The sequence below is a fragment of the Rousettus aegyptiacus genome, unplaced genomic scaffold, assembly GCF_014176215.1.
Source record: "Rousettus aegyptiacus isolate mRouAeg1 unplaced genomic scaffold, mRouAeg1.p scaffold_m13_p_1, whole genome shotgun sequence".
Classification (NCBI taxonomy): Eukaryota; Metazoa; Chordata; class Mammalia; order Chiroptera; family Pteropodidae; genus Rousettus; species Rousettus aegyptiacus.
This window is the reverse complement of record NW_023416284.1, coordinates 2,736,276-2,763,468: the sequence shown is the minus strand read 5'-3', so window position 1 is coordinate 2,763,468 and position 27,193 is coordinate 2,736,276. Positions and strand designations below refer to the sequence as shown.

At 63.4% G+C, this 27,193-nt stretch overlaps 1 protein-coding gene across 12 annotated transcripts in view; it reads left to right on the top strand.

Moving 5' to 3' along the window:
* The window catches only part of NPHP4 (nephrocystin 4), an 85,611-nt gene that overhangs the window by 48,651 nt on the left and 9,767 nt on the right, over positions 1-27,193 (top strand). For 10 of the 12 annotated variants that reach the window (XM_036228011.1, XM_036228021.1, XM_036228016.1 and 7 more), the window contains 9 exons: positions 4,917-4,978; positions 6,968-7,075; positions 8,283-8,434; positions 8,571-8,762; positions 9,182-9,369; positions 15,587-15,747; positions 18,293-18,473; positions 23,677-23,802; positions 25,622-25,833. In XM_036228011.1, the coding sequence (XP_036083904.1) occupies positions 4,917-4,978; positions 6,968-7,075; positions 8,283-8,434; positions 8,571-8,762; positions 9,182-9,369; positions 15,587-15,747; positions 18,293-18,473; positions 23,677-23,802; positions 25,622-25,833 (1,382 nt within the window). Of the gene's footprint in view, positions 1-4,429; positions 4,582-4,916; positions 4,979-6,967; positions 7,076-8,282; positions 8,435-8,570; positions 8,763-9,181; positions 9,370-15,586; positions 15,748-18,292; positions 18,474-23,676; positions 23,803-25,621; positions 25,834-27,193 lie in introns of those variants that run through there. The other 2 variants (XM_036228039.1, XM_016165323.2) reach the window with 2 other exon arrangements.

Genomic DNA, 27,193 nt, shown 5'->3' with positions numbered 1-27,193 from the left:
ATTATCCTTTTTATTTCTTCTGTGAAAGGACCAGGAGCAAAGGGCCGTCTGTCACCGTAGGTGAGAGCTCGGGGGCCACTAGAGGGCACTCGGTCGCTAGTGTTTGAAGCTCGGCGTTTCCCTGACCGGCGCTTGGCTTCCGAGTGTGCTGGTGCAGTCAGAATTCCTCGTGTTTGCATAATAGATCTAGAGCAGCCATGTGGAAGGGGTCATCGGAGACACGTGGGCGTGGGGCTCCCGGTGTACGCGGCTTCCGAGGCACGGCATGGCTGCGACCCCGTGCTGTCGGCACTGCTGGGGCCGCCCTTGGACGGGGTGCAGCGTCCCCGCCACCCCGCAGGAGAGCAGCGGGGGGAGGGGGGAGGGTGGGAAGCTGCGCACGGGGTCAGGGGTTGGGTGCAGCTTTAAAGGACCCCGAGGGCTCGTTCCTCTGGGGGACGTTGGTGGCTCGGTGGGCAGCTGCCAGCCAAGGCTGCGGGGGGAGGCCGGGGGGCGGGGCTTGTGTTCTGAGCCCAGCCTGGAAGGGGACCCCAGCCCGGGGCCCCGAGCCCTCACGGCATGGCACGCCCCACCCCCTTGGGCCCGAGTAACCGAGATGGGGCTCCTCCGCCTCCTCGGCCACCTGTGCTCCGAACTGCACGCACGAGTCATTGGGAATGAGACCTTTTTGGTGCGTTTGCCTCGTGAATTCTGTGTCGAAAACTGACTCACCTTCAGTTTTCAAGGTCTGATGAAGAAAGCGGCTTTTTACCATCTTTCTCCTTAAATCACGTCGTTAGCAGTGGTGACCCCTTCCTTGCCCTGGCCTTTCGGGGCCAGCTGTTGGTCTCTGTCCTGTGACGTCCCCAGAGCCCCTCCCCCTGGTCCTCGGCCTGAGCGCACTGCAGGTTACCAAGCAACGGCCACCTCCCTTCAGTGACACGTGGCCGGTTTGTGCGGCGGGGGGCACTGTCCTCTGAGAGTGCCCCTGCCAGGCCCGCCTGCCCGCTCTCCGTCCCTCAGTCTCCCCGCGAGCGAACGCCCAGCGCCGTCCACGCACGCGCCCTCCGGAGACGGCGCGCCCCGGCACGCGGCCGCTCCTGGTCGGCGGTCCGTCACGGCCGCCCGTCCTGCCGCGGGGTCCCGGCCTCGGCTCTCTCCAGCCAGAGGCCGTCTCCACGAAGCCCGCCGCCCGACCCGTCGCTCACTAGTGCGCTTGTCTTTACACCCCTCCGCGACCTACCCATCTGACTCGCCAAAACGGCGTCTGAGAACTGTCGCCTCGAAAAGCATCCGTCTCTTCCTGGGGCGTGGGGCCCCTCTGGGCAGAGTGCCGAGGAAGCAGGGTGGCGCAGGGCTCTCTGTGACCTGGTGGACGAGGCCAGCCCAGGTGCGCAGTCTGCAAGCCCCTGCCTTGCCTTTTACTCACGAGTAGGCGGTTGGGCCTCCAGAAGCCGTGTGAAGGATTGGAGACGGCCGAGCTTCTGTTGGCCTCGATTCCCAGTGAGTGGGGACTGGCCGGGCAGTGCCGGCGGCATGTCGGGAAAGTCACCCTGACCGGTGGCCAGACCGGCCCCGGCCGGGAGTGCGAGTGTCTCCGTCTCGAGCAGTCCACGTGGACCCTGTTCCCGTCACAGCTGGCTCTGGCAGTGTGGGGGCCCAGATTTAGTCCTGTCGTTGTCGACGGCGCCAGGGCCACAGCCCCGAGCTCCTCACAGCGCCGGGGGCAGAGCCGTCTTGAGTTTCTGCGTTCTTCTCTAACTTCCCAGTGAACTGCTTGAAACCAGAGCCCCGCGGTGGCTCGGCCACCCTGACGTCCCTCTCACGCGGGAGGCCAGTGCGGGGTGTGAGCGCCACCTGGGACGAGCCCCTGGAGCCTCATTTCTCGGGGCTGGCGACCGGGTGGCCGGTGCGGCCAGGCGTGCTTGCAGGTTCGGGCAGGGACGCGAGGACGTCCCTGCATGGTCTTCAAGTCCAAGCGTTGCTTCCACGTAACAGAGAATGCGCGCTCACTCCCCGGAAAGGCGGACGCCGCGCCCGGCTGGCCGCAGCACATGGGCGTCAGCGCCCGGCCCCGCGCTCGGGTCCCCGCGGCTGTCTCTCTCCTCCCCAGCGCGGTCGGGGTTGCGTCTCGCAGGTTGCCGGGGGACCGGCCGCCCCCGCCCTGGCGCGTCCCGGCGCCTGTCATGCTGGGGCCCCGCCCGCCGCCCCTTCCCCGTCGTGCGCGCGTGCGCGGTCCCTTCCGCGCCGGGAGCGCGCGGGCCGCTCTGCCGGGTGGCCGTGCTCAGCGGTGCCCGGCGGGTGTGTGCACGCGTGTGCCGTGCGTGCCACGGGCGCTCTCGTGCACGCTGCCAATGGTCCTGCACACGCGTCCTCGGTACGCGTGCGCGTGGCCGCAGGCGGCTCTCGGCCTGTCCTGCTCCGTGGCAGAAGCTGGGCTTCCCAGGCGGACACCCTCATCCTGGCTTTTGAGACTCTCGGGGCAGTTAAGGGGTGCTCTCTGGACCACGTGATGTCCCCAGGTGCGATGCCAGGTGGTGTGGCTTGCGGTCACGGTCACCACGTGGAGCAGTGAAGCAGAAAGATGTGAAACTCAGTTGTTTTGTGGTTCTGGGGTGTTTTCTCTCAGTCCGCGCCTCCCTGGGGTACGTGGGCTTGGGCCGTTCTGGTCCTCGGATCACCAGCAGGCGTCTCTTTAATCTCTCCCAAAGCCTTTTCGTGGCGCAGTTTCATTCTCTAGGAAGATAAGGTTGCATAAGTCGCAATGTAAAGAATTATCTCAGAAACACGTACCGCACCCAGGCCCCGAGTCTGAGAAGGGGAGCAGGTTTAATGCGCTTCGACGGCTTCACGTCCGCAGCACTCCGGTGTTACTTGGCCAGGGGACACACGGAGGGCCTGGCTCTAAGTGCCAGGTTTCTCTTAGCAGAGGAAAATGGAGTCATTTCCTGCAATTTCTTCCTTGTTACCAAAATCAGCCTGTGGCGTTTTCAGGCTCCATTTACAGTAGAACAAAGGAGGCTCTGCTTCTGCTCATCTGTTTCATCTTCTGGACAGTTTTGGGGGGACTGGCGGGGGGACACAGAGTGCTGCGCAGGGCTCTGAAACTGTCTGGGAGAGGCACGCGGCTCTGGGGACGCCCGGGCCCTGGCAGAACCCTCGGCTGCATCTTCTGCTGAGGGTCCGTCCTCCCGGGAGGCAGAGCTTGCACCATGATTTTCCACTTCCCCCCACCGATGCTCATTTCAGGAACCGAAGGCCCCGAGGTAGAGCGTGCCAGGGTTCTTGGGAACTCCGTAACTTGGCTTGTTAGAAAGGGGCTGCCGGGAGGGTTGGCTCACCTGAGGGGGACCTTTCTCTGCCCCCCTCCTGCAGTCTCTGGCCCCCATTCCCCATCAGTCCAGCCCCTCAGCCTGCGGTGAGCCTGAGGCCCCTTCCCTGGTTGGGTTCTGAAGCAGCCGGGAGGGGCTTCGGTGGCGCGTCGGCCTGGTGGGCACAGCAGGGCGGGGCTTAGGTGGCGCTTTGTGTGTTCGGTTCCGCCCGGTGGACGAAGCCTCTGTTGCTGCAGTTTTCACCTCGCGGTGACTCAGAGCGGCGTGGGAGGGTGCTGGGCATCCTCCAGGCCTGCGTGGCGTCTGCAGTCACGGCCCCACGGGTCAGGTGGCCGGCCAGCAGGTGCCGAAGGCCCACCCCGCGCCCACCCAGCTCAGACGTGGCTGTGCAGGGGCTGCGGCAGCAGAGGCCACAGAGGAGGGAGAGCCAGGGCAGGCGGTCAGGGCCACCTGTAGGTCGCAGGACTGTGCTTGCTCAGGGGCCCCGGCTGTCCCGAAGGTCGGTGGGGTGGTGGTCGCACCTGCTGGACAGAGCCTGGGCTCCGTGAGGGGCGTGTGGTGAGCGCGGCAGGGTCGGGGCTGTGCCGTGGCCCTCAGGGAGTGTAGGCAAGTGGCCTGGTGACCCCTGGGCACCGAGTGGGCTCGGGGTTTGGCCGGGCCTCCGCTGCGGGGTGGAGGTCGTGCCGTTGGTGCACAGGTGACGTGATCGTGAGACGTGGGTACCCGATGTGCACGCATGGTGTGGCGAGTCAGGGGGCCAGGGCCCCGGGGCGGGGGCAGCACAGGCCCACAGCAGCCCGGCCCCGCCCCGGGCCACCGCCGTGTGCGCGCGGACAGTGCTGGACAGGTGGCCCCTGTGGGAGGTGCCTGATCGCCTCGCCGACGGGCACCTTGGGCCCTGCGGGAATCAGGGCCAAAGGACGCTCTAAGCTGCTCATCGGGGACGGCGTGAAGGACCGGCCTTGGTCCTTCCTGGCACCAGTGGGCCCACACCGCGAGCAGCTGGCACTCCGAGCCAGGCTGTGCTCAGCAGGCTTTCATGGGCTCTTGGTGACGGGGAACCAGGATGCTGAGCAGCCCGGCCGCCCACAGCTGCCACATGTGTCTGTTTTGAAGTTTCTGTAACAAAATAGCAAGTCAAGAGCCCAAGTCCTTCTGATGGAGGCCCGAATAAAAACAAAACCAAAATCCAGCGAGTGGGCCCCAGGCGGGGGGCACCAGCCCAGGCAGACTTCAGAGCCTGCTGTCCGAAGGCGGGACGTGCGGGCAGGTGAGAAGATGGAGAAGCCGCGGGGTGCGCACACGGGGATGTGGGGCCCTAAGCCCGCACTTAGTAGGGCCGCATGGTCAGGGCAAGGGTCCTGCAAGGTGGGGCCCGTGGGGGCGGCGGTGGGTCGTGCTCAGGCTCCACCAGGGGCTGCGACTTGGGGGAGCGCCCCGATGTGTTTCGTGTGTGCCCGTGGGGACCCCCGCTGTGCAGCCCCGAGTGGCCGCACTGGACGCCGCCCAGGGGACACGTGTCAGACTCTGATGAGAGGGGGCTTGGGGTGCCTTGGCCCTGCCGAGGCTGACGGCCCCCCGCCCTGCCCCTGTGCTTCCTCGCAGGCCCTCCGGAGCCAGCAGCCCAGGGGCTCGTCGCCCCCCAGGACTCGCCTGTGGGACCGGGGGTAAGTCCGGGCCGGACGGGCCTTTTCAGAATTCCAGAACCGGTTAAAGTCTCTGCGGCTTGCGGGGCAGGCGATGTCCCGCCTGCTCTCCTGGGGCGGGAAGGGTCTGGGCCGGCGGGAAGGCCGGGGCGGCTGCCGCGGTGGCCGGTGTCGCTGTCCCCCTGCTGCCCGCTGTGCGGCGAGGTCCTTCCGCGGTCGGAGCGGCGGCCTCCGGAGATTGCCAGTCCGTCCACTTTGCTGTCAAAGGCACGCTTCACCACTTTCATTTTTTATTTTTATTGTATTTATTTTTTTTTTTGGTGAGACAACCCTTGGTTGACTTCACAGATTGCAAGGACTTTGTCAGCTTACAATCCCATATTTCTTACACCTACAGCACCTGGTCTTCCTAGGTGGTCTGCCATCCCAGTACTAACCAGGCCCGGCCCTGCTTAGCTTCTGAGAGCAGACGGGAGCGGGCGTTCAGGTGGCATCACCACTTTTAAAAATGGAGTTTGCCCCCGTGGTTCTAATGGTTGGGAATCTTCAGGACCGAACAGCCTTGTTTTTTTTCTGAGACACTGAGGCGTGGTCTTCCCTGCCTACCCCCCACCCCAGATCACCCCTGCTAGGAGAGGGTGCCGGCACTCACCACTGCCCAGGGGGCCCACCCAAGGCTTCCTCAGGTGCCAGCGGGCCCGGTAGGCTGAGCGGCTGGTGAGGACGGGCCACGGCCAGCAGCGACCTGGCACACGGGCTCTCCTGCATGGCCGGAAGGCTCCGTTGGCCGGCCTGTGCAGCAGCTGTCCCTCTGGAATCCTGAGCCAGTCGTGTGATTTTGGACAAGGTCAGAGTCGGCCTGTCCTCCTGATGACTCTGTCTGCCGGCATCAGTCTGGAAACCGACTCTAGAAGAGCTGGATGATTCAGCATCAACGGCTGCGCCCGGGAGCGGCTCCGGTGTGCGCCGTGCGGCCTGGAAGCCGGATCGGAAGCGAGGGTCCAGGGGCGGCCGGCCCCAGCATTGTCCCGCCCGCAGTGTCCGTGGTGCCCCCGGCTGTTCGGGGACCACAGGACAGCACCGTCACCTCCACAGACAGGAAAGGCCCACGGCAGCTGTGGGCCTGGGGTGGCCGCACAGACTGAAGGTCCTTTCTGCTGCCCGCGATGCGGTGGGGCCCCCATTGCTACACCCCCCCCCATTCGTTTCTTGGGCACCGCTCCACGTACCGAGTCCTTCCCTAGACCAGCACCTCCCTCGGGCCAGCTGTCATTGCTGACAGCAGACGTCCCTGTGAAAGTGCGCACGTCACGCAGAGTCCACGTTGGAGAGAGGACGGGTGTTCGGGGCGTGTGGTCTCCATCCCCGCGTCGGCCGCCTGCAGCAGGGTCACTTCCCAGCCCTCCGACCACGTGTGGGGGGCTGGCCGTGCGCTGGGCCCCACGCTGGGCCCTGCCCCGAATTCTGTCGGTCCTCACGACAGTCCTGTGACTTAGGCACTGTCACACGCCCATTTCACAGGCGGGGAGACAGAGGCAGAAAGGTTAGGTGACTTGCCCACGGTCACACTGTGATGAACTGGCAGAGGGGGGAGTCCGTCTGTCCCCAGAGCCCGCGCCGGCTGGGTCACTTCCCAGGAGCGCAGGTGGTCAGCACCGGAAAGGATCTCGGGGATGCTAAGTCCAGGGAAGGAGGCGACGCCCGGAGAGGCTCAAAGACCAGCGGCCCTGCCGCCCGCGAGTGGCCGAGCCCCCGGCCTCCCTGGGCTTCCCCTCGCCACTTGCTGCATAAGTGAGGAGGGATCACAGAATCGTGTCTCTCGATAATTCAGATAAGAGAAGTCAGAAACGGTGTTGGGGCCAGAGCAGCCGCTGACCAGAGGTCGCAGACCTTGCTGCCCGCGGCCGGTCTGGCGTCCTTCCTCCGCGGGGGTCGTGGCAGCGTGGGCGGGAGCCCCTTCGTGGGTGGCTGGGCGCCCGCGGTCCTCTCACCCAGCTTCCTTCCCTTCAGTTGTCACTTTCGCAGCTGGCAGCTTCCCCGCGGTCCCCGGCTCAGTGTCGCGCTGCCAGACCGTCCTCACAGCAGCCAGGAGGCTCGGAGCCCTCCAGCGCCCAGACGGTAAGTGCGCCCGCATCCGTCAGGGGCCCGGGCGGTCAGTGCGCCCCGTGTCTGTCCAGGCTCCTGACTTCTGCGGAGTCGTTACGAGCCTGTGGGTCCTCGCTTGGGGGCTGAGACCTTTGTGGGTTCTGTGATACGGGCATCAGGACCTTCCATACTCAGGTTTGCCACCGTGATGGTTCGGTGACCACGGACAGTTAGGTCTGGGAGCTTCTTGGTTTAGGCTTTTGCTGTGCCCGAGAGGATGAAGCTGAACCACACGTGTCTGCGCATGGAAGGGGAAGGGACGTGCCCCGCGGTTAAAACGCTGGCCCACGCCGCCAGCCCCGCAGGACTCCCCTTGCTGCCAGCGGCCGAAAGGAGGTAGCGGGGCCCACTCTCCTGGCTTCCGGGGGAGCTGCTGGCCTCGGGGAAGTCACACGGAGTCCGGTCTCTCAAGACGGCTGGTCCCCAGCAAGCCGTGTCCCCAGTCTCGCATGGGAAGTCTGTTGAGGAAAAACAGCTCCAGCGAGTGACCTGTTTGCAAACGCTCACGGCCCTGCAGTGCCCTGGTCCGAACGAAAGGGGAGGGTGCGTCTCCTTGACCATCGGCGAGACACACCTGCTGGGGCGCCCTCCGGTCATGGCGTTCCTTCTGCCCTGAAGCAGAGATCTCGGGAAGCTTGAAGGGCTTCCCGGATCCCGAGCACGCTCCTCATTCAGACCCGCGTCTCCGCCCCGGAGGGAAGCGGAAGGCGGGATTAAGTGACGGGCCCAGAGAAGGGCGGTCGGCGCCCACCGGCCAGGGCTCGGGTCCCCGCGCCCCGCAGCGTCGGAGGCTGCGTCCTCGTCCTCCGGAAACGTGGCTTGAACGTCACTCCACCTTCTCAGGCGTCACACATCTCCCGCGGTGCCGAGTAGTTCATAAAATTGACAGTTCCTTCCCCGTTGCTTTTCAACGCACATAAAACGCGGGCTGCTCAGATCAATTTGAACTTCAGACGAAAGATAACTTTTCAGTATAAGCATTCCCAAATATTACACGGGACACACTTGTCCTAAAATTACTCGTCATTTACCTGAACTTAAAGCGCAGCTGAGCCGCCTGTATTTTTATTTGCTGAAGCTAACCGTGCAGCAGAGGCCTCCCTGGGCGACCCCGTACCCGAGCATCCTGGGTTACAGGTGGGGTCCTTGCTGGCCTCACCTGGGGCCTCGCTTTGTTCAGCAGGAGGTGCGCTTGGAGGGCGGGGTCTCCCACCTGGAAGCCGACCTGAGCCAGCCGCCCTCGGCCCCGGGGCCGGCCGTTGCTGAGCAGTTGCAAGAGCTGCCGTTCGCCCCCGTGCACGCCCCCATCGTCGTTGGAGCCCAGGCCCGGAGGTGCGGGCTGGGCCTGGGGGGGAGCAAGCCCGTTGGGCTCCCTGAGCAGCTGCTTTCCCCTGAGAGGGGGGTTCCCAGGCCCCGCCTCTCCGCTGGCCCATTCCGGAGTCTGGCTCAGGTCGCCTTCCCGCCGCAGCTCCGGAAGTAAGCTCTCGCGAGCCTCAATGGCGCTCCTGCAGTCCTGTGGCTTTCCTGAGATCCTGGATGCCGAAAAGCGACCCGTCGAGGCCGTGGATCCTGCAGATGCCATACAGTTCGACCCTCAGAAGGAAGAGTCAGACCGTCTGCAAAGCAACGAAATAGTGCTGCAGTTTCTCGCCTTCAGCAGGTGAATTCCGGAGCGTTCTGTGCTGTCTTCACCCGGCTTTCGCATTTCCCGCATTGGAGCAGAGCCGCCGCGTGGTGCTGAGCTGGCAGCACTCTCTGCGTTCGGGTCCCATTAGATTAAGGGACGCCATCTGCTTTCGCTTCGGTTCGTATGGGAGCCATTTGCAGCCACTTCTAAACGCTGCGAGACCTGCGTTGCCTGCTCTTCAGGTCCTGGGCTAAAATGTGGACCGTGTGTTGCTGCCCAGCCCTCAGGTGTTGCTGCGCCTCCGCGGGCAGGGTCTCCAGCCACACCTGCAGGGGGTCAGTGTCCGGCGGGCTCCCCGAGGTCACAGGAGAGCCGCTGGTGGGGGAGGAGGCAGCATGTCACCCGGCGCTCTGCGAGGGCACTTGATTAATTCGGAGCTTCGCTGGGTTCAGGGTGCCCCAGGACGACCAGGGAGCGCCGTGGCTGGAGACCGTGTTCTTCACCTTCCAGTTCTACCGCTTCCCGCCCGTGACGACACCGCGACTGCAGCTGGTCCAGCTGGACGAGCCTGGGCAGAGCAGCTCCGGCCCCCTGTCGCACGCCCTCGTCCGGGCTGGTGAGCCTGGCGCCCCACATGCCGGTGAGTGCTGCGCCCTGGCGCCCGGGGAGCCCCGCGCCGAGCGCTGTCTGCCACCTTCATTGTTAAAAAACACTGTGCGACGAAACGTTTCAAGCACGGAATTTGAGAGGCCGCTGCCATTAGCCAGCTGCCGCCACTCGGCTCCAACAGTTACCAACCGGACGCGCGGCCCGCCCCGGTTCCTTCCCGGCCCAGGGGGAGGTGGACGCACACCCCGGACGCTGTGCCGTTTCATCTGTAAACGTTTCCGCACGTGTGTCTGAAAACCAGGGAGTCTTTAAAAAACAAACTGAAAAATAGTGTTCATTTCTCAATGCCACCAGGTATCTAGCCAGTGCCGACTTCTCCCCGGCGACGTCAGAAGGCCCACGCGTGGCGGTGTGGCCCTCACGTGCCCCGTCCGCGCTGCCGCCGCCACCCCTGGGCCCTGCTCTTTGCCTTATTTGTCGAAGTGGCCGCGTTGCTCGTCCCCTAGTGCGCCCCGCAGTCTGCACTTTGGTTTTGCATCCCGGCGGTGACTCGGGCGGTGACTCGGGCGGTGACTCAGGCGGTGACTCGGGCGGTGACCCGGCGGTGACTCAGGCGGTGACCCTCTGTGCCCCGCGCGCCTGTGAGTCGGGGGCTGGAGCGCGGTGCGCAGTCCAGCGCGCGCTTTGCAGTTGGGGCAGGCGTTCTCCGTGGCCCTGGCTCCTGCCGCGTGTGCCGCGTCGGGGGCCCATGGCGTGATTCCTTCACCCGGAGTTGTGCAGCGGCGACATCTTGCTCTAAACGCTGCCTTTGTTCTCAGCTGGAATGTTCCAGAATGAGACGCCTTCCCTCACCAACCACTTGGTTACCTTGAGGTGCAGCCACATAAGAAAAGCAGGGAAATGCTCGAGTCTCCCCTTTAGTTTACTAATATTCACAACAATGAGACATTTCCCAGCATCCTTCAGTGGGACCAGTGGCTTTTTTTCTTTTTCCTCGTGTCATTATAAACTGATGGATCTCAATGGCGGTGGATCGCAACATACCAAATATGTTGATTTTTTTTTTTTTGTGGTCAGTTGACCCATCTTAGGTTCACGGCTTGTAAAGGACGAGCCGGGATATGAACAGTAATAGGCGGGAAAAGACAACGAAATATTAAACGCGAGTGGTTTGACAATCAATATCAGACCAGAGAGAACAAAGGCGGTCGCCGTGCTCGAGTGAAGTAGAGTAAAGTCTCTGGGGAAGTGAACGGTTCCGGGTCTGTCAGGTTCTAACACGCGCGGCCTCAGAACATAAAGGAGAAAGTGACATACCTACGATCATAGGCGATTGCGACATACTCAGGAAAGCGATAGATCAAGCAGAAAAGATTAATAAGTATAGTAAGATGTAACTAAAAAAGGTCTTATAAGAACCTGTACAACTAATTTAGAGAATATGTATTATTTTCAACTATGCTTTGCAACTTAGAATCACCACTCATTCAGATAGCCACGAATCTATTTTAGGCCACCGAGCAGGTGTCATCAGCAGGCACCGAGAGAGCCTATAGCAAGTCCCGTAGCAAGTCCCATTTTACGGCATTCTGTGACACAGCAGCACCAGGAGAGAAATCGGTCCCTGTCACTGTCCCCCCATCCTCCCCGCCCCCCCATCCCCAAACTTCTGGATGTTTTGAATTTAAAAACATATTTATAAGTATCCCATAGGTCAATTAAGAAGTCAAAATAGAAATGACTATTTAAAACCGAATAACAAAATAGCCCTGCATATCATAGCTAACGAGATGCCAGTAAAATGGTAATTACAGGGAAATTTACAGCTTTAAATGCTTATATTGGAGGAGAAGAAAGTATCTGCTAAAATGCTGATCTAATTGTTTAGCTCAAGAGGTTCGATGAAAAAAAAAAACCAGAACAAACCTAATAAGTGTAGAAGCAGAGGAGTTTCAAAATGAGCACCAGTGCTGACAGAACAAACCATAGAGGGGCCAGCCAGATTGCCGGGCGCGAGGTGTCACAGGTACAGCGCGTGCCATTCCTGCCCCTGCCCCAGGTCGGAGATCAGACCCAGTTGAGAGTCATGGAGCGGCCCATGGCCCCTCTGACAGCCAGCGTGCGTGCTGGCGCTCTCCTCCGATCGGGGGCTCCCCTGCAGGCAGGGTAGGGCTGGACAGCGTGGCCCGCCTCAGACGCTGGGCAGAGCTGTGGACCCCACATCCTCTCTTTCTGTGGGCAAACTCGAAGAGATGGGGAGAGGGCGAGCCGACCCAGACGATGAGCTGCCTGCCCTGGGGCGAAGCGTGTGCGGGGCGGGTGGCGGGCGCGCGGGGGGGTGGGGGGTGGTCTGCGCCGAAGCCTGTCGCCGGGGATGCTCGTCCTCCTGCCGTGTGCCCGGCGTTTGTTCTCGCGACTTCCCAGGCCTCATCACTGAGTTACAGCCAGCTGGGGTGCGGCCCTGCTCCCGGAGTCGGGGCGAGGGGGACACCAGTCACCATCTTTCAGCCTCCTGGGACCGCTGCTCTCAGACCACCTGTCCATCACTGATCCTACCAAGACCAGCGGTGGCCGGTTTAGTTTATATCCCCAGAAGGCTCTGAGATGGACAAGAATGAGGCACCGATTTCAAGGCTCCTCTGCACCTGCCCATTGCTGAAAGCTCGTTCTGGCTCATTTCTTATTCTGAGTCCTACCTGTCACTGCCCAGCATGGCCCCCGGGGTCCCGCAGCGAGGCCGCGAGCCAGGGCTAAGGTAATGCAAGAGAAAGCCAACCACTGAGCGAGGCTCCTGCTTCGAATACGAACGCCTGTCTATTATGAATTTCCCAGGGAGAAATTGGTCCCAAAATCAAATTCCCTTGCCAGTTGAAGTCCAGAGAAATTTACCAAATTGAATTTTCTTGTCATTATGAATTAAAATTCGAAGTCCAGAATCCTTAAGTTAAAATCCAAGAAGAAGTTCTTTGCAGCTTCTCACATAGTTGAGTCTCCGTGAAGGGTCTGCCTGCCTGGCAGACCCGGCGTCCTGCACAGGCTCATTTAAAAGATGTTTGGCCTGTTATCGAAATATCACGTGCATGCAATGAAGTGTACAGCTCCCTGTACATGAATTTTGAAAAATTAATAGATTTTAATTTTAGAGCAGTTTTATAGAGAAAGGGAGCTGATACAGAGTTCTCTCATGTTCCCGCCTCCCAGTCTCCTCTGGAATCAACATCTTACTTTGGTAGCTGGGCGTGTTTGGTACAGTTGATGAACCAATACCAACACATTGTTCTTAGTTAGAGCTCATAGTTTACATGAAGGTTACTCTTGGTGTTACACATTCTATAGATTTTGACACATGCATAACATCCTGTATCTACTCTCACAGAGTCTCCACTACAGCATCATACGTGACAGTATCATTCAGAATAACTCAGCCCTAAGTGCCCCTTGTGCTCCATCCGTCCATCCCTCCCTCCTTCCTGAACCCCTGATCTTTTTACCAGGGTGTCACATAGCCGGAATTACATAGAATATGCTTTTTCAGACTGTCGTCTTTAACTTAGGAGTATGCGTTGGAGATTCCTCTGTGTCTTTTTCCCACCGCTTGAGAGCTCGTTTCTTTTTGGTGCTGAGTTAAATTTTGGTGCTGGATGGACCACAGTTTATCCATCACTCACTGAAGGGCGTCTTGGTTGCTTTCAGTTTGGGGCATTTATGAAGAAAGCTGCCGCGAGCATTCTCGCGTAGATCTTGGTGTGGGTGAGTTTTCAGCCCAGTTTGGTAAACCCCGAGGAGCTCGGTTGCGGGTCCTGCGGAAGAGCATGCTGACTTCCGCGAGAAGCCACGCGGCTGCCTCCCAGGGTGGCTGCCGGTCCTGCGTTCCCAGCAGCGGCGCGCAGGGTGCCCGCCGCCCCAGGCCCTCGCCAGCACCTGCGGTCCTCGGTGTCCGGATTTTAGCTGTGCAGTCAGTATGTAGCGGGACCTCACTGTTGTTGTAGTTGCCATCTGTGCATCTTCTTTGGTGGGTTGGCTGTCTTCTCATTGTTATGTTTTAAGGGTTCTTCGTCTATTTTGGATTCAAGTCCTTTATCAGATATACAGATGTTTCCGTCTAGTCTGTGTCTTTTCTCTTCTAGCAGGGTCTTTTATGGAGCAGAAGTTTTTAATTTTAATGGCATCCAGCTTATCAGTCATTTCTTTCATGCCTTTCGTGTTGTAGCTAAAAAAGTCATCACCAGACCTGAGAAGAGGGCTCTGGTGAGTTGGTAGGTGAACGTGGGGGCTCGCCCTCGTGGGTAGAGCTGTCCTTTGGGGACAGGGACGTCTCCCCAGTTGCTCATCTGGCTTCCCTGTCCTTCTGAAGCACAAAAACGTACCTCTTGTAGGTTTTGTTGTTTTCTTGTTTTTTAACCAATTAAATTTTGTGTCTATCTTTATTATCACCTTCCTTCTATTTTCTTTTTGGTGTTCTTTATTGTTATTGTCCTAATTTGTTTGAGTCGGAGTTGCTTTATTCACTTATTTTAATTCTTTTGTTTTTATGGATATTGAATATTCAAGTCTGCGAATTTCCCTTTGATTACTGCTTTGTGTTTTGGTGGTTCTGATAAGTAGCAGTTTGATTATTTTCTAGACAGTCTGTTTCGAATGTGTTCTTCTTTCGATATGGAATTATTTCAGAGTAAGTTGTACATTTGTTTTTAAAATTTTCTCCCAACTTCTGGTTTGTTACATTGTCATCAGGCAACATCGTTTGTATTATTTCCACTTCATAGAGCATGCTCGGGTTTCCTTCGCAGTGTAGCGTGCAGCCGATGTTTATTGATGTTCCGAGTTCACCGGGGCGCGGCGTCAGCTGTGTGCGCCCCGTCTTCCGGACCGACGGGTTCGGCCCCTGTGCCCGTCCGCGTCCTCCGCTCGCCCCGCCCGGAAGGGAGGGCGGTCGGTCTCTGTGCCCACCGCGCTCTCACCCGCCGCTCCTTCCCTGTCCACGGCGCCGCGTTGCCACTCGGCGCATGGATGTTCATGGCTGTCACACCTGCACCGTGCATGGCAGGCTCTAACGTTATGAAGCGTTTGCCCTGGAGGGGGTTGCGGACGCCTCCACTGAGCAGGAGGCGTTTGTGAGTGGCGAGGGAGAGGGAGGGACAAGGACTGTCCGGCCAGAGCGGGAGGTTCGCCGGACTCGGATGCGGGAGTGAGGCCTGACTGCAGGGCAGTAAGGGCCCCAGCGGGGGGAGGGGCGTGTGCGCGAAGAGGGCCGGGGACGGCAGCCTGGCGCAGGTGCGGGCCCCTGGGAGTGCATCTCGGTCGAGTCGGTAGTCGGTGTCGTTGCAGACCTTGGAGTGGGGTAGAGACGATGCAGGGTTCCCTTTGTGGGTGCTCTGGCAGTGGTGTGGGCTGGACCGCGGGGAGCTGGGACCCCAGGCCAGGCCACTGCCGAGCTGCTTGTCTGAGACAGGCGTGAAGGGACCTAAGTCTGCAGTAGGGGAGAATTGGGAGCCTCCAGCAGGGGAGGCCCGAGACCAGGACGTAGCTCGTGCAGCGCACGCCGCCTCCGGGACGCTCGGCACACTGGCAGCTCTGGACACAGCGTGTCACCCCCGAGACCCTGTGCTCCATCAGGGAGGCTCCCCGCCCTCCACCTTCTCCCGCGTTACCCCGAGCAGGGCCTGGCATGTGGTGGAGGCGCAGTCACCGTTTGCCGAGTGTGAACTCGTCCTTGTATTGGCCCGGCAGGTAACGGGGTGTGGTGACGAGGAGCAGTGAGGGCGACAGTGGGAGGAGCCGAGACGCCGCAGCGGTGACGGGGGGCGGGGGGGTGGGGGGGCCGGCCGCTGTGCCAGGACGTCGGGGGGGGGGGCGCCGCGGGTCCCGTTGGGATGCGCCGGCTTCAGGTGCGGGGGGAGCTCTGGGTCGAGGGCCGGCAGCGGCGGGGCTGCGGTTCTCGGAGACGATGGGCGTAGGGTGTGGCGAGTGCCCGGGGCCTCCCCGGAGGCCGGTGCCGAGCTCGGCGTGGGTGCTGGGACCGCGCCGGCCTTGACAGGGGATGGGAAGAGTTTAACGGGGAGAGACGGGGTGTTCTGACACCAGCTAATCCCATCAATGTGGATGTTTCGCGGCGTTTTGATGAACGTGTTTGTTAAACTGAAGCCGTGATGGGACAGAAGTCAGGAGCAGCAGCCAGACAGAGACCTTCGAAGTGAGAGGACGGCGACCGTCCAGTGCCTGCGGACTCACTCGGCTGTCCTCGACAGGGCCCCCCGGCTTCCAGCTGCGGTACCTGGTGGGCCCCGGCTTCCTGAAGCCCGGGGAGCGGCGCTGGTTCACCCGCTACCTGGCCGTGCAGAGCCTGCAGGTGGACGTCTGGGACGGAGACTCTCTGCTTCTCGTCGGATCGGCCGCCGTGCCCTTGAAGGTAGGGGGTCCCCGCAGGCCCGCCCGGTCAGGGCACAGCGTCCCCCCGAGAGGCCCTGTGTGCTCGTGGGGCTGGCCGCGGCCCAGCGCGGGGCTGTGCTCCTGCTTTCTCGCTCACAAATTAAAAACACCGCCAGGTTCTCTTATTCCCCAAAGGCTACAATTTTCACAAAACCTACGTTCCGTAACGCTGGCTTGTATTTGCTCAGTGTCGGTTCTTCCGCAGATCGACCAGGTGACGTCTGTCACCTCCCGTCCCTTCCCCGGGGAGGCTGCAAGGCCCCTGAGAGCAGCTCCAGGCCGGCCGCGTTCCCGAGGGCCTGGCCCGTCGAGGGTGCCTTGGGCGTGCGAGGGAGGGGTCGGGGTGTGGCAGTGTGACCCGTGCCCGTCCTCGGGGCGTGAGTGGTGCTTTCCTAGTTCTGGTCAGAACTGGGGTCCAGTCCTTTTCATACTGGTCCCCCCCCCCCCGGCCCCACGCAGCGAGCCCTGGACCCGCACGTTACTTCTCTTCCTCCCCGGGGTCTCTCCAGCCGGCTCTGGTCCGTGATCGGGTCCCGGGGGTTAGCGTGGGGCCGGCGTGGCGGCTCCTGGGCCAGGGACTGGGGCCCCTTTCACCGGCCGCCGGGTCGGGATGTCCCGAGCGTGTGCCCACGGCCGCGGGTGGGGTGGGAGAGGGCAGCACGGAGCCGGCCGCGGCCCAGTCCCGCGCGCACCCGCTCTTCTCCGGCCCACACAGCGGGCTTCCCTCTGACGCCGGCCCGCGCCCCTTGGCTCCCGGAGCGCCTGCAGCAGCGGCCCGGTCCTGGACCGCAGACCCTCGCTGCGACGTGCTTGTGGCTCCCGCATGCAGGGACCGGGCCGGGCGTGGCTCCCCCGGCACCGTGTCCTCTTCCTCCGGGCGTGGCCTGCCCCTCCCCCCTCCCACAGGGCCGGCAGGGCTGTGCCGCCCGCCCCGCGACGCACATCTGTCCCTGAGCGCGGTGCCCGGGGGTCGGGCGGACTCGGGGTGCTGCGGTGCCGGGGTGGGGCCCCCACACAGTGAGGACGGGCGTTCTCATTCCTCACCCGGGCCTCCCAGCCCCCGCCTGGGTCACTGTGGTCCCCGCTTGTCTGTCCCTCACACTGGCCAGTGATGGCCCGGAGGATGTGCACAAGATGGTCCCCGTCCACGTGTCCCGCGGCCCAGGCCGTGGCGGGTGCTGCGTGGCAGAGAGCGGGTGACGGGGGGTGGGGAGCGACCTGCGTGGAGGGGCCCCCGCTGTGGCGCTTTGGAACTCGGTGGCTGAGCCCTAGTGTCCCTGGCATGCTGCCACCGTGAAGACGGAACTTCCCGCACGAAGAGACCCTCAAACGCCATCACATTCGCTGACACCGATTTGAGTAATGCAGTTACACTTGACTTTTTAAAAATAAAAAACTCTCGACTTTAAAACTCATGTAGGAAAGGGATGGTTTGTATGAGAAAGGACAGCCCTCTCTAACTCCTGGTCCGGAGGCGGTCACGGTGCCTTTGGGAGGCTGGTTTTCTGCAGGACACAGGCGCCTCACAGGGCCTTCCCCGTCCCCGGTACTGGGACGTCCGGGTGCCCTTTCCCCGCCAGAGTTATGGCGGGGACGTCTCGAGGTGACCTTGCCCACATCTGCAGCGCGTTTCTGTAGGGTGAGGTGGTGGTGGCCTCGAGGTCAGGCTGCGGCTGTCCTGAGAAGCCCGGACCCGGGGTGACGCGGACGGCGGCGGGGCCAGCCTCTCAGCACAGAGCCAGCTCTGCGGCTGTGCCCTCCCCCAGCGGCAGCGTCTCAGATGGGGCGGCTCCACGTCAGGGTGGCCGCAGGCACCCTGGGCTGGGGCTGGCCGGGCCACCGCCCCTGGAGCTGACGGCGTCCGCTGCGGTGGTGGCGCCAGAACTCTGGACGCGGCCTGGGCCCAGGCTCGCGGTCGTGCGGGAGGAGCACTAGTTGAGAGGTCAGGCGACCTTCCCACAGCCTCACGGGAGGCGGGTCCCCCCGGGCCCTGAGGTGACCTGTGGTCCCATCACCCCTGTGCCGAGGGGCCAAACCTGAGGAAACAGGCCAGGTCCTGATCCCGCGTGTCTGCTCTCGCCCCGGGCTGGCCAGCCAGGCCTGGCATGGACACACCGGTGGTCTGGCTCCAGCCCCCACAGCCCCCCTCTGACCCCGCCGCCCATCCTCCAGCCGTGCTAAAGCCCCCCGCTCCTGGCCCCGGCAGGGGGAGGGGCTCTGTACCCGGTACCCGGACCTGGCGTGCCCCTCGGCCTTTCCTGCCCGCACGTGCATCTTTGTTTTGAAAAGTCCACTTCAGGCCACGGAGCCCCCACCGACCCGGAGGGGGGCTTCGCGCGGCGTCCCCGCCTTGTTCTGCTGCTCCGTCTCGTCTCTGCCCACGGGGGGCCCTCCAGGGCGGGCATCCCTGGTGCCCACTCAGCGGGCGAGTCGGGCCGCGTGTCACCAGAGGATCGTGGAGGAGCGCTCAGGGTTTCAGCGGTGGGCCCTGCCCCGCGCCCTCACCGCGCCTTCCTCCCCCACAGCACCTCCTGCGCCAGGGCCGGCCGGCCGTGCAGGTCTCACACGAGCTCGAGGTCGTGGCCACCGAATACGAACAGGACGCCACGGTGGTGAGTGGAGACGGGACCGGGTTTGGCAGCGTCAAGTCCATCGGCGTCCACACGGTGCTGAAGGGCCTGCTGCACCTGACCTTGGCCAACGTGGGTGAGTGTCCCCGAAGCTGCGTCGTTTCCTGGGCAGCCACTGCCCTTCCCAGCTGAACACGAGCTCCCAGGGCAGTGGCCGCACTGTGGGCATCGTGTACTGGGTAGGAGTTCAGGAAAACTATTAGCTTGACCACTGAGCATCAGTCCTCGACCACTGAGTCTGCCCTGACCGCTGAGTCTGCCCTGACCGCTGAGTCTGCCCTGACCACTGAGCGTCTGCCCTGACCGCTGAGTCTGCCCTGACCGCTGAGTCTGCCCTGACCGCTGAGTCTGCCCTGACCGCTGAGCGTCTGCCCTGCCCGCTGAGTCTGCCCTGACCGCTGAGTCTGCCCTGACCGCTGAGCGTCTGCCCTGCCCGCTGGGGCTACCCTTGGTCGCTGAGCCTGGCCTTGACCCTTGGGCGTCAGCTCTCGGCCACTGAGCCTGTCCCGGCACCGGTCGTCTGTGTTCCTGATTTCTGATCAGGACTTGGGACCCTTGGCCATCTGGGTCTTGCCCACATTTTGTTTCCTGGTGCTGTCCCTGGGGTGCCACGGTGACAGTCCTCAAAGTGACGGGTTCTAGGAGAGATCTTCGTTGGGAGCGTCAGCCCACAGAGCTGCCTCACCGTGGAGGGGAGCTCGTCACATGGTGTCCCGAGAGTTTCTCCTGGGAGAGGCGGCCTGATTCTCCTCCTTCCACGTGCAGGGTGTGGAGGGGGTCAGGGCCGGGTGTGGCCGGGGTGGGCGCGACTGAGCCCCTCATGGGACAGGACCGAGGCTGCCCCCAGGCCGTGGGCCAGCGTGAGCCCCTGTGTGCTCGTGACGAGCCCACTGTCTCCCCTGCGGGGGCTGTGGAGGGACTGGATTCTTCTGGGCAGAATCCAAAGCCGGACAAAGCCAACCACCTGAGGCTTGTGGCGTCGTGTCTGTCTGGGCGGGGCTCAAACCTCTGCTGTTTTACCGGGGAATTTTCCATTCCTCAGGACCCAGCCTGAGCTTAAAGGCTCGACTCCCCTGGGCCACATCTGCCCCAGCCGACAGCGCGGGCGAGTGGGGGCCGGGCGCCGCCGGGAAGCGCAGCTCATCAAGTCGGGTCTGAGGTTCCTGCCTGCTTGTTTACAAATGTAGGATCCCAGGCAGCCTGCGAAGCAGACAATGTGGGAACAGCAAAACTCAATTAGGTTCTGAGAAATAAATGAGCCACATGTGAGGAGCAGACGTTGTTCAAAAGCGCGCAGGGCCGAGGGAGGAGCGGGAGGCCCTCTGCTGCCGCGATGGCGGCTTATTTTTACATTTAATTCACCAGCCCACAAATGTGCAGTGACTCCGGGTGTTAAAATCTTATCTTCAGAAGAAAGATTAGCTCCATTATGTGTTATCTTAAATTGTCATTTTCATACTTTGCCTGCAAGAGGGAGATAAGCTCCCGGGAGAGGGCATCTGAGATGCCGGCGTGAGAGGCTGCGCTGTGCGCGCCGGGCCGCGGCCGCCAAGGACAGAGGCCGCACGTGGCTCGCCGCGCCGGTGCGGCCACGCCGCCGTCTCCCCTGCGCGCTTGGCGTGTTTTGGAAAACAGAGGTGCTGTGGCTTTTGTTTCTTCGTAAAACTTACGCGCCAAGCAGCAGGCACAGGACGGGGGGCTGGACGACGGCCCGGCCTGGGCGGCGCTCCGTGCCTTCCGCAGCCACGGCGCGCGCGGCGTGTTCGGGCGTGAGGCCGCGGAGGGGGCCTGCGCCCCGGCCCCCGGCGACTCTTTCCACGGGGGTCCCCGTGGCTGGCGGCTTCTCGGCGCACACGCACACTCGTGCTCACCACAGCCCCCTCCGCGTCTGCCTCTCGAGGCCCTTCCGTCACGTGGACGCCCCAGGAGCCGGGTCCTTTCACCCCGTGGTCCTGGCCGTGCCCTGTGACCCGCAGTTCAGCCGGGAGCTCCATTGTCCCCAGTACCTGCAGCCTGTCCTCGGGGCCTCCCTGGTGGACGCAGGCAGCCCCGACACCCAGCTCGGGGTCAGGGTCCCGTGTCCTCAGGGTTGCAGGAGCACTGGACGGTGTGGACCATGACAAGCGGCCGCGTTTGGGGTCAGCCAGTGGCGAGGTGCTTGGCGCCCGCGGCAGAGCGTGGGGCAGGGGTGGCTGCATCGGGGGCCGTGCGAACGTGCCGGGCTTCCCTCCCGTAGCAGGTGTGTGGCCTCGGCTGCGACCTTCGGTCCCACTGCAGCAGTTTCAGGTGGCAAGTCGTGTCCCCGTGAAGTGCGGCACCTTTGCCCCTGGACGGCCCTTGAGTCGCTATGCAAATGTAAATTCACCTCGTCTACTGTATTGTCCCTTCTAAACAAGTCGGGGGTCTGAGGACAAACACAGGAGGAGGAGAAGGTCATGAAGGGCGGGGATGCCCCGTGACTGTCTGGGAGGGGACCACGTGCTCCCACACGCGGTGGTGACATTCGGCAGTCCTCCTGAGGGCCCGAGCTCCAAGGACGCTGGTCACCTGCACACTGTCTGGACTGGATCCTGGCCTTGGCTTCTGCATGTCTCTCAGAGGCTTAAAATAGCCCGGCACTCATTTTGGTTAGATGTGGAGGACCGAAGGTGGCCTCACCTGCCATGCAGGGGGACCCCGAGCCATCAGATTAATGGGGTAGAGAAGGCTATGGGAGGGTCAGGCTTCCCTCGGTGTGGCATGAAGCCGTTGTGCCATGGGGAGTGCAGCTGGCACGTGCCGACCTACTGGGTGACTGGGCAGTGGGTCTTGGGGAGCCGGGGAGAGCTCGCCAAGGCCCGTGGGCCCGAGCACCCCTCACCGTGGAAGAGACGGGGCAGTGCTGGGAGCCTGGACCGTCTCTGAGCTGGCGGCAGAGATGGAGGGCGGGGGTCCGGGGGCACTGCACCCCCCTCGCGCGGAAAGCAGGGAGCTGGGTGCGAGAGGCCTGCCTGTCCGGGCCCTGACCGGGCTGCTGCCCCCGCCCTGCTTGGCCAGGCTCCCCGCCCCCGCCCCGCCCCGCTTCTTTGCTCGTCTGTCTCCTTCGCGGATCTGGGGTCCTCGGGAACGCTGCCAGCCCTTCCTTGTCCCCGCCCCGTCCCTAGTGACCTCCACGGTGGTGGGAGCATTCGTGGACGGGTCGAGAAGCAAGTCTGGGGGCCCAGCTGGCCTCGGAACTCTGTTCTCAGACCTCAGGTGACAGAGCACCTCATCTGTGAGAAGGGTGTTGACACCAGATTCTTTTGGGACAGGCATCACGAGGGTGGGCTGCTGTCAGGGGTCAAAAATAGGTCCCATGGGGACAAGAAAATGTGTTTTAGCCAACGACTTACCAGCCTCAGTGTGCAGGGGACGATGAACTCCCCAGGAGGGAACGGGGCCGCTGGGGGTGGGGGTGCCTGGAGCACAGCGGAGGGGTCCTGGCGGTTCTGGTTCCGAAGCTCGTTCTCAGGACACAGGGCCGGAGGGAGGGTCGGTGTCCGCCGGGATCGCCGAGCCTGGAGGCGGGGGCGTCTGGATGACCCCTGAGCGAGGCTGTGGGAGAAGCGGCGTCCGTGGCTCTGTGGGACGAGCCGGCCTCCCGTGAGGGCTGCTGTCCAGCACGGGGCCAGACCGACACCGGGGTGGCCGACGGGCGCAGCAGCAGGGGCCGTAACCCCGGGGAGACCCCCGGTGGCTTTGTCGCTGGCCAGACGGGAGGCGGCAGCCCTGCTGTTCGGTGTCCGGACGGTGTGAGTGCCTCGCGGGCAGAACCGGACTCCAGGCCTGGTTTCTCAGCATGTGGACAGGGGCTCGAGCCAGGGTCTCCGGCCCGGGCCGTGGACACTGCCTCGGGGAGGGGGGGCTCCGAATGGGCTCGTGCCCCGCCCGGCTTCTGATGGCCTTGAGGGAAGACGCGGGAGCAGCGACCACGGCAACGTTTGCCAGGGCCGCTTCCTGAGCCGAGCGCACGGCGGCCGGGCAGGCGACCGGGAGGCCCTTTGCAGGAAGCCTGGCAGGGAGGCCGGCAGGCGCTGAGGTTCAGAACGCGCTCCAGACGGCCGGAGGAACGCGCAGCCCGCGAGGACGGGGAGGACGCTGCCCGCTGCTCACCGGCCTTTGCGCCACGTCAGCAGGGGAGTCTCCTTGCTGAGTCCGCCTCGCCCCACCGCCGGATCAGGCCTTCGTCCTCACCTGCGTGGGCTCGGTCTCCAGCCGCTGTCCCCTGGGGTCTGGAGAGGGCGGCCAGCCTCCCTGGGCAGGGCGGGCACTCCCTCCCCACCCTCGGCCCAGAACGAGTCGACAGCCGTTTCTGCCAGGCAGCTGGGCACAGAATCGCCTTCATCCCTGCGGGCGGGTGGGTGCGCCGACGTCCCAGACCGAGCTCGCCCTGGCAGACAGCCGCCTCCCCGCAGGTGCTGCGCTTGTCACCAGGCCAAGAGCAGCAGGTAACTCCGAGGAGGAGGAGGCCGCCTCGCCCTCCCAGGGCGGAGCGGAGGCGGAGAGGAGGAAATGGCCCCTGACCGGGGCACTCAGGGGCACTCAGCAGTGATCGGCAAGCTCGCCAGCGCATCCCCCCCTGCGGGGACCAGCAGATGCGCATTTCCTGCGCCTCGATTCAGAATGTGACCTCGATCTCGACCTCTCTTAGCCTGTGCCGCCTCATGGGAGGTGGCTGTCAGGTCCCCGTGGGGAGGCCAAGGGTTCCCAGGTAGGGCCCCACCCTCCGGGAGAAGTGTTCCTGTGGCCAGAACTCCTCACCTGCTCAGAGCTGGCCAGAGGTCCTCGGGCGTGAGCGCTGCCTCTGGGCGGAGCCCCGTCCCCCTATACCCCCCACCCCCCACCCCGAGCACGCCTCGTGCAGGTGCTCCTCCACGGAAGCAGCTCGAGAAGGTTCTAGACTGCGACGCCCTTGTGCCTCCGCGTGTGCCGGGAGCCAGGCGCCGGCACGTGTGCACAGAGGCCCTCCTGGGGCGTGTGACGTGCGTGGGCCGGCGTGCGTGGAGGGGCTGCCGGGCCCGACGGCGCGGCGCGCGGGGCCTCGACCCACCTGGGGAGGGAGGGCGGGCGCCCGGGGCGGGGGGCGTGCGGACGGCCCGCTCCTGCCGTCTGCCTCAGCTGCAGACTCAGCGCCGAGTGGAAGTCGGGGCCGCTAGCGGGTCGGGGTGGGGGCGTCCGCAAGCCGGACCCTCGCGGGCACGCGGGTGTTTCCCCAGACTCCGTTTCGGTAGTAAAGTCTCGCGCTGGGGTTTTCCGTTTAGGTCACTTGTGTGAACCGAGAGCGAGGGATTCCAGCGCGTTGCCACCGTCCAGGTCCCGGGTCGTCTCGAACGACGGAGCTGCCCGCTTCGAGGGAGGCAGCCTCCTCTCGCGTGGGGGCCCGACACGTGAGTGAGGGCAGCGGGTCGTGCACGCGTGTGCACCGAGGGGGGGGCTGCGTGTGCGCACACGTGAACACGCGGGCGTGGTGCTGGTGCCCAGGCCCCTCGGGCCTGGGGGCAGAGTGCTGGCTGCCACTGTCCGGCTTAGCGTCCTGCGTTGGAGGACCGGCGGGCCACATCCGTTCCCCACGCCTCACACCCGGGACGCTGGACCCGGCTCGTGGAAGCCGCCCGTGCTGTTTCATAGAGAAATCATCCCATGAGTGGGGTTTGTTTTTGGTTAAAGGAAATGAAAAAGTCAGGTTGAACATTGACTGATTTTTATAAACTTATTTGAAACTCCCTGTGTTGGGAAGAAGCATAAATTAATTGGGAAGCGTGGGGAATAGAGATCCAGGCTCAGTGAGATAGTTTTCACAGCAGGAAGTTTTTCCGTCCCCTCAAGGCGATGCACAGACCCGACTGAAATGCTCGTCATGGGGATGGAGAGTGGGGTGGGCCCTTTAAGTCTCTCCTTCTCGTCGCGGACCGTCCGCATGAACCCTGCGTGGCTTCCTCTGACTTTGACGGCCTCGAACCCGGGCTCCAGGAGGGAGGCCCAGGGCCGTGGCCGGTTGGAACTAGGGGGGGCCTTTGGTTCCAGCTCATATGAGCTCTAGGGTCCCAGGAGTCCCCTGAAACTCCAGCCCGAACTTTGTGGGTCCTCGCACATTCGCCAGGGGACAGGCTCAGAGGGGTCTGTGACCGTGACCCAGGGAGGATGAGAGTCTGTTTTGGGCCAGCTTCATCATTTTAACGTTCAAGAAACAGGCCAAGAGAGGTCGGGTGACTTAGCCAGTTGTGTGGTTAAGGGGACTTGAATGTGACCTTGAACTGGATTTACTGCTTTGGAGCCAGTGTGCCTCTGTCCCCAGCTGATGGCTTTGGCCCCCCAGAGGGTGGGTGGAGGAGCCCCCCCGTCACAGGGACAGAGGCTGAGAGTGTCTGTAGAGCCTGTGGCCCAGCGGGTCCGGGGTCCGCCAGGTGGCACTCGAGTGGTGACCAGTGAGGTTTGCCGAGGAAATCGGGGGCCCCTGGAGCGCCAGTCCTCGCGTCCCTGTTCAGACCGAGCCAGAGGACAGGCGCTCCGTCAGAAGGCCGCCCCCCCACCCCGGCCCCCCGGGCCAGGTGTGCACTCGGGAAGCCGTGCAGTTCTGAGCAGGTGTCCAGTGCTTCCTGGCCACGCTGCAGCCCGCCGGTCTCCCTGGAGTTTCGCATCTGGTTTCTTGGGAACCGGCAGAGGCGTCTGGCGGGTCACGCATCTGAACCCGCGATCTTGTCGATTAAGCCCCGGCCTCCTATCCCGGTCCCTCTCCCCGGACCGTGCGCCTCGGTGCTCGAACCTGGTCCAGGCTGGACCTCCCACCCTGCACACCTGCGCCCCAGAGACACGGGAAATGCTCTTTTGGGGGTGACCACTTAAGGTGTGTACACCAACCTGTGGCATCGGAGAAGCAGTTAAGTGCTTTACAACGGAGCGGTGGCGAGGGACCCGGGGACGGTTTACTTGTGACGGAAGAAGGGGCGGGCGGGTGTGGGGGGCTCTGCTTCGCCGCGGCGCGGAGCACCCCGGGGGGGCCGGAGGTGTGTGTGGTGACCGCATGGGGACCCGGCTGGTGAAGGAGGGCGCTGTGGAGACCGAGCCACGTGATCGCCGTCTTGCTCGCCACCTGAGAACGTGCAGAGGCCAGACCCGCTCTGAGCCCCCCTCGGCCGAGGAGGCCCCGGGAGGTCGGGCGCGGCGTCTGCTCACAGCACGGATCTCGACACCTTACCCGCCCGGCAGGGAAAAGCGTGGTCCAGGCGCAGAAGCTGGCCGACGTGGACAGTGAGCTGGCCGCCATGCTCTTCACCCCCACACAGTCGCCGGGGAGCAGGGGGCCCCAGGGCGCCGGCCGCGAGGCGGACGCCACCCGCAGGCGCAAGCTGGAGCGGATGAGGACCGTGCGTCTGCGGGAGTCTGGAGTGGAGCTCGGCCACCGGGTGACCAGCGTGCTGGTGAGTGCTCTGTGCCCTGTGCGCTTGCTTCCCCGGGCTCCAACCAGGGTCATTGGAGAGAAAGCAGCGCCCCCCCCCCCCGCCCCCACAGGCTCGCTCCTCTCCCAGACCCTGCTGTCTCTGCCCCAAGAGGAGAGCGTACGAGCCGGGCTTCGCCCTCACGGCCGATGACCTGGAGAGCTCCGGATAAAAGCCCGTTCTCAGCCTCCACTCCGGAGATCCTCTTGCCCGTTGGTTTGGGGAGTTCCGGGAGCCCTGGTTTTTAAGAAGGCTCTGCAGGGGATTCCGAGGGCCCCTGGGGTTTGGGGACTGGAGCCGTAACCAGCTTCTGTCTCCTGGGCTGTTGAGACCAGGGAAACGTTCGTTTTTGGCTGAAATCTAAATCGACCCTTCGCAGCTGAGAAGTGGGAGCAGGGCACGGCGCTGCCTCGCGGCTTCGTAGAGTGACCAGCCGGGGCCTCGAGGAAGGTCCTCGAGATGACCCCGTACCTGAAGGCAGGTGCCTGACAGACCACGCCCCTTCTCCAGGGGCCAGAGCCTGTGCCAGCGAGCCGTGGCCCTGGCCGTGGGGCTCGCGGTGGGTGGGGGGCACGGATGGATCGGCCGGCGAAGGCTCAGGCTGGCGGGGGAGGAGAGGGCACCGGGGACGGGGGCCGGGGCCCGGACGGAGCTGGCGGGGCAAGCGGGGTCGCCGGGCAGAGCGGGGCAGAGTCTGCGCCGTGAGGACGGACCGAGGGGGCGGCCGGTGTGGCCGGGGCCGGGACGGGCCTCCCGCTCGGGTCCCAGTGTGCCTGCATTCTCCCCTGTCCCCGACGGCAGCCTCTGAGGGCGGGCGGGGACCCTGGAGCCGCCCGGAGGCACCTCGGCGCTGTCGGCGTCGCCTCGGTGGCCGGGCCTGGCGCCGGCACGAGCCCCGTCAGCGTAGCCGCCGGCGTCGCCGCAGGTCGTCACCGGTTTGCCTGGTTCCTCTTACTCGACGGGTCCCGTTAGAGGAGCTGAAGGCTCAGAAACCTCTCCGCGAACACAGCGGCCAAGGGGAAGCAATTGGGTTTCTAAACTCAAGAGCATTTCCCACTAAATTCTAACGATTCCCGGGTCGGTAGCCCTGGAGAATTTTGAGGTGAAAGTAACTCAATTTGTCACATACACGAAGGTTTCTATCCTTTTAGAGATTTTACAGCCTTCCCTCGGAGAAGGGTGGGGATCCGGTCAGCGGGGAGCAGGCCGGGGGCGGGTCAGGGCCCAGGCGCCGTGTCCTCCGAGTCCTTCGCATGCGAGCCAGGCTTCATGGGGACGTCGTGGGCCCTGGAGGCCACGACCGGGAGCAGAGAGCAGCCTGACGTGCGGCTTCCTGTCCCCG